The sequence below is a fragment of the Nicotiana tomentosiformis genome, chromosome 12 (genome assembly GCF_000390325.3).
Source record: "Nicotiana tomentosiformis chromosome 12, ASM39032v3, whole genome shotgun sequence".
Taxonomy (NCBI): Eukaryota; Viridiplantae; Streptophyta; class Magnoliopsida; order Solanales; family Solanaceae; genus Nicotiana; species Nicotiana tomentosiformis.
In genome coordinates, this window is record NC_090823.1 from 68,084,285 (window position 1) to 68,090,453 (window position 6,169).

General features: G+C 35.9%; 1 protein-coding gene across 1 annotated transcript; it reads right to left on the reverse strand.

The window, feature by feature from the left end:
• Positions 1 to 413: 413 nt before the first annotated feature.
• On the reverse strand, positions 414 to 3,911 carry LOC138902806 (uncharacterized). Its single transcript, XM_070190707.1, has 8 exons — positions 3,608 to 3,911; positions 3,235 to 3,521; positions 2,834 to 3,027; positions 2,136 to 2,561; positions 1,410 to 1,564; positions 1,139 to 1,334; positions 613 to 722; positions 414 to 556 (listed from the first exon to the last, which is right to left on the reverse strand). The coding sequence occupies exons 1-8, from the start codon at positions 3,909 to 3,911 to the stop codon at positions 414 to 416; spliced, it is 1,815 nt and encodes a 604-aa protein (XP_070046808.1).
• Positions 3,912 to 6,169: the final 2,258 nt, after the last annotated feature.

Below are 6,169 nucleotides of genomic sequence, written 5' to 3' on the forward strand. Positions count from 1 at the left end.
GAACTCTTTATTTATAGGAGTAAAAGTCCTTAAAATGAGGTAGGGTAGCTGCTAAGGCATAAAAAGTCATTAAAATTAGGTAGGGTGGTTGCTAAGGAATAAGAAAAATCATTAAAATTACGTAGGTGGGCGGCCAAATCCCTTTGGGGCTGATTTGGACCTTAAAACTACTAGTTTGAGCTATTAGTTTGGACTCCAATTGGACTCCTTTTCAAACACCCCCTTTTAAACCTCTTTTAAGTTCATTTTGAGCTCTTCTAGGTGCCCTTTTGCTGGATTTAAAGGGCCGAGTTTGGGACCCAATCTTCCTCCTTTTGGACTTCAATTTGGGCCACCAAATAATTGTAAAACTTGTACAATTCATCTCCTTTGGGCTTGAGCTCGTCCTATACAATTAAAAGCTTCTTTATTTTTCATCGAAGTCCAACAACCTTAGTCTGCAACTCTTTAACTTGAGATCTTGTAAATAGCCTTCTTGGAGCTTCCAAAACTCTATCCTTGTCCTTGATGCTATCATTCCTCTCTTCTTGAAAAGAATTCGTCCCCGAATTCGATCCTACATCGAACAAATACATGTCAACAACATTGAGTGTAGCACTTATTGAATCTCACCAGGAAGGTCCAGCTTGTAAGCATTGTCTCCAATCCTTTCAAGGACTTGAAATGGGCCATCTCCTCTAGGATGCAACTTTGACTTCCTTTTGGAAGAAAATCTATCCTTTCTAAATGAACCCAAACTAAATCTCTAGGTTTAAAAACAACTTGTTTTCGACCCTTATTCTTTCTCAAGGAAGTTTGCTCATTTTTCTTCTCAATGGCAAGCCTTGTTTGCTCATAAATTTTTTTTATCATCTCAGCCTTTGTCCTACCATCAATATTAGCAATATCATTAGTAGGTAATGGTAATAAATCAAGGGGAGTAAAGGGATTAAAACCATAAGAAACCTTAAACTGGATTGTTCTATTGTAAGCGAATACAATCATAGGTAAGTGATCTTCCCAAGAAGTTAATTTACCTTTCAAAATAGCCCTCCACATGTTTCCTAAGGTTCTAGCCCTCAACATTTTCAGCAAGTATGTATAGTGTCTTTAGGACTCCAAAGTGACCCATAAGCCCTCCACAATGTGCTTCCCTTACAAATACTTAAAGAGAAACCCATCTTGGAGATTAAACCTCTCAAAAGGACCCAACTTACAATTTGTAAAAATTTTGCCAAAATCAACATCATTAGCATAAAGTCCCTTGATTTGATCAAAACCCATCAATTTAGAAGTCAGAGTAGAAACTAAGACATGCCTTCTTGAAAGTGCATCAGCAACAACATTCTCTTCTCCTTGTTTGTAAGATATTTAATAAGGAAATGTTTCGATGAATTCAACCCACTTAGCATGCCTCCTACTAAGCTTACCTTGACTCTTACAGTATTTCAAGGATTCGTAGTCAGTATTTATGACAAACTCTCTTGGCCACAAGTAATGTTTCCATGTGGCTACAATCCTTACCAAAGCATATAGCTCTTTGTCATAAGTGAAATATTTCAATGTGGCTACACTCAACTTCTCACTAAAGTAGGAAATGTGCCAGAAGCATCACATTCAATTTAAAAAGATTTAGAAAAATTAAGCAATTGTAATAATGGAGCAGAACATAACTTTTCTTTCAACAAGTTAAAAGCATCATCTTGCTCTTTTCCCCGTGTAAAAATCTTATCATTTTTAATAACTTTAGTTAAAGGAGATGCAATGGTGCTAAAGTTTCTCACAAAACCTCCTATAAAAACTAGCAAGTCCATGAAAACTCCTAACTTCAGTTACAGTCTTAGGTTTAGGCCATTTTTTATTGCTTTGATTTTCTCTTCATCAACCTCAACTCCTTTATAACTAACCACAAAACCCAAGAAAATCACACGATCCACACAAAATGTACACTTTTTAATATTAACAAATAAAAGTTGCGTTCTAAGAACTTCAAAACTTGTTTTAGGTGTTCTACATGCTCTTCTAAAGTATTAGAAAAGATCAAGATATCATCGAAGTACACCAAAAAAACTTTTCCATGAAAATCCTTAAAGATATGATTCATTAATCTCATGAAAGTGCTAGGTGCATTACTCAAGCCAAAAGACATAACTAACCACCCATAAAGCCCATATTTGTTCTTAAAAGCAGTTTTCCATTCATATCCATGATTCATTCGAATCTGATGGTAACCACTCTTTAGATCAATTTTAGAAAAGATTTTGGATCCATGTAATTGATCCAACATGTCATCAAGACGAGGAATAGGATGGCGATACTTTACCGTTATCTTGTTGATTGCTCTACAATCCATGCACATTCTCCAAGTTCCATCCTTTTTGGGTACCAATAAGACGGGAACAGAGCAAGGGCTCATGCTCTCTCTCACAATGCCTTTCTCAAAAAATTCCTCAACTTGCCTTTGAAGCTTTTTGTCTCTTCTTTGGAATTTATGATTCAGGCACAAAATCAATTTGATGCTCAATTCCATGCAAAGGTGGCAATCCATTAGGAATATCTTTAGGAAAGACATCTTCAAAATCCTGCAAAATAGAAGAAATACTACTGGCAAAGAAGAAGTTAGTAACTCAGAATTGATCAAAACTTCTTTGTAAGTAAGTAATATTATGGGAAACCCCTCTTTTCTTGCATTTGAATACTCTTTGGCTTTTTATAAAAAATCTATTTTTTCCTTTCCTTAGCCTCTTTCCTCTCACCGAGACTTTCTATTTTTTCATTCAAACCCCTTTTTATCTCTTCTCTCAAATTGCTTCTCTCTCTCTCTTTCTCTCGGCCATCTCTATTTTTTTCTAACTCTTGGCCTCCTTTCTTTTCTTTTTCTTCAAGCTCACTTTTTATCCCTCCTCTTAGTTTTTCCATTGTTTCCCTTAATCTCTTTTGATCTTCAAACATTTGAGAAGGAGATAAAGGTGCAAGAGTAAATTGCCTGCCATTTAGCTCAAGAGAATATTTAATCTTCCTTCCATCATAAAAAATATTCCTATTATACTGCCAAGGACAACCCAGTACGATATGGCAAGCTTGCATATGGATTATGTCACAAATAATATCATCCTCATATCTACTAACATTGAATGAAATCATGCATTGTTTGTTTACCTTTAGTTCACCACTATCATTTAATTATTGGAGTCTATAGGGAGTGGGGTGTTTCATGCATGCAAGTTCCAGTTTTTCTACAAAGTACGAACTCACCACATTAGCACAACTACCACTATCAATGATCATAGAACAAGTTTTTCCCTTTATCCCACACCTAGCATGGAATATATTTTCCCTTTGTTCTTCACTATTGCTTCCCAAATTTTTAGTCATAATCCTCCTAACTACCCCAATCATGCCATCATTAGGTAGTTCTATATCATCTTCATCACTCACATCTGCCTCTTCTTCTCCCTCACTTTTTTCACTCGCATATCCTCCATCTTCTCTAAGAATGATGTTTCTTCTACTTGAACATTCATGCATCATATGTCCCCTCCCTTTACATTTATGACATTGAATAGAACTAGAATGTGTAAAGGTTTACGATTAAAGGTTTTACCTCCCTCTTTGTTCTCAAATTTACCTTTATTCTTGTCTTTTTGTGGTCTAGAAGAACTCTTCATCTCTTGATTCGGCCATGGCTTCTTGGAGATGGTGTTTGACCTACCTTTCCACGAGCTAGTTTGCGTTATTTTATTTTTATTTTCTACCCTTACATACAAATCAACTAACTCATCTATTGTTACATATTGTTGTAATTCTACTACATCATCTATTTCCTTATTTAAACCATTTAAGAACCTAGCCATTGTAGTCTCTTCTTCCTCCATACAATTAGCTTGCATCATAGCCATATCCATAACCTTCAAGTACTCATCCACAGACATGGACCCTTACTTAAATAATTAAATTGTATCAAACAAATTGACTTTTCTCTTAATTGTTCTTACATACACTTTGCCTTTTCTCCTCTCGAAATAACCTTTGAACAAAATACTTTGTAGATTTATAGTTAAATCGAACTCGTATAAAGTTCTTAGTCGTAAAATATAGATTTTTGGGGTACAAGTGAAAGAAGAACCAAATCCTAGAACTATTGGGCTCGTTGAAACAAGATACGAACAAAAAGGAAAGGATTATATATTTAGATTAGAAAGAGTATGAAAAATTGAATTTTTTTCTTATCTTTGAAATCTGGGATCTCCTCTTCTTGTTTTCTTTGATAGTTTTTAAAAACAAATTAGATATAAAAGAAAGTTCCTGGAGAACAAGCAATTCTTTTTTTTAAAATTGATTTTTGTTTTTTTGCCTTTTTTTTAAATTATTTTTTTTTCTCTTAGTATTCAACAAATCTCCAGAATTATCAAGAGCGCAATCGTGATAGAACCGCTCTGATATCACTTGATAAAAACAAGGTGGAAGATTCAAACTAGAGTAAGAATTTGAGAAATAAATACGGAAACAAGAACAATAAGGAATTGAACAACTAGAATTATAGTGCAGAAAACAAAGGATATGGGAAAATTCAAGGAAAGAATTCCAAGACCTTTCAAGAACGCAAGTTCTATAGCCTTCACAAGATCCAAGCAACATTTTGATTTATTGACAAAATCAAACGCCTTTACTTAAAAACAAATAAAAAATAATAGATTCGGATCTTGACCGCTTTACGAGTAACTTGAGACAACAATTAATAACTCGTATCAATCGCCTTCTAAGAATACCACAAAGTAATCAATGATATCACAATAAAGAAGTTATCTTACTACCTTGAACTATGAACTAGTAAAGGTTGAAAGATAAATCTCAAAGCATAAGTAACAAAGGTGCAAAAGAACTCTCAAAGTATAATATTCTTAATAAATACTGAAGCGCCTCAATGAATGAGAAGAACTCCTTATTTATAGGAGTAAAAGTCCTTAAAATTAGGTGGGGTAGTTGCTAAGGCATAAAAAGTCATTACAATTATGTAGGGTGGTTGCTGAGGAATAAGAAAAGTCATTAAAATTAGGTAGGGTGGGCGGCTAAATCCCTTTGGGGCAAATTTGGACCTTAAAACTACTAGTTTGGGCTATTGGTTTGGACTCCAATTGGGCTCCTTTTCGAACACCCCATTTTGGACCTCTTTTAAGCTCATTTTGAGCTCTTCTGGGTGCCCTTTTGTTGGATTTTAAGGGCCGAGTTCCGGACCCAATCTTCCTTCTTGCGTCCCGAATTGGCCTAGACATACTTTATCTATAGAGGTTCGGAGCTTCTTGCATTAGGCAAGCTACTATCGTCACTTTGTTGATGTATTTTCATCTATTACAGCCTTATTGACCAAGTTAGCTCACAAAGGGGTTCCACTTAGATTATCTGATGCGTGTGAGGAGAGTTATCAAAAGCTCAAGGCTACTTTGACTACGGCTCTGTGTTGCCCATAGGTCCAAGGCCCTACACCGTGTATTTTGATGCTTCGCGTAATGGACTTGGTGCAATTTTAATGCAAATTGGCGGGGTGATTGCCTACGCATCTCGATAGTTGAAGACCCATGATAAGAATTATCATGTTCATGATTTGGAATTGGTAGCTAATGTGCACACCCTCATGATTTGGAGGAACCACTTTTATGTTATGTCGTGTGAGGTTTACATTGATGATGGGAGTCTCTAACACTTATTCATTCATAAGTATTTGAATTTGAGTTAACAAAGGTGGTTGGAGGTGTTGAAAGATTATGTATCACTATCTCACGTCATCCACATAAGGCAAATGTGGTAGCGGATGCTTTGGGTAGGGAGGCAGAGAGCATGAATAGTTTGGCATGTATTGTGGCTGAGGAGAGGGATTTGGCTATTGGTGTTCAATCCTAGTAGAGTCCTTGCTTATGTGGTGGCACATTCATATTTTTTGTAGTGCATCAAGGCTCACTAGTTTGGTGATCCCCACAAAGTGGTATTGAAGGACACGGTGAAAGGAGGCGGCGCAAATAAGCTTGTGATTGTAGATGATGAGGTTATGCGGTTTCAGGGTCAAATTTATGTTCCGAATATTGATGGTTTGAGAGAGTTGATTCTCCAAGAGGCTTATAGTTCGCGGTATTCTATTCATATAGACGTCACAAAGATGTATTGTCGCTTGAAGTAGCGTTACTGGTGAGGAAAG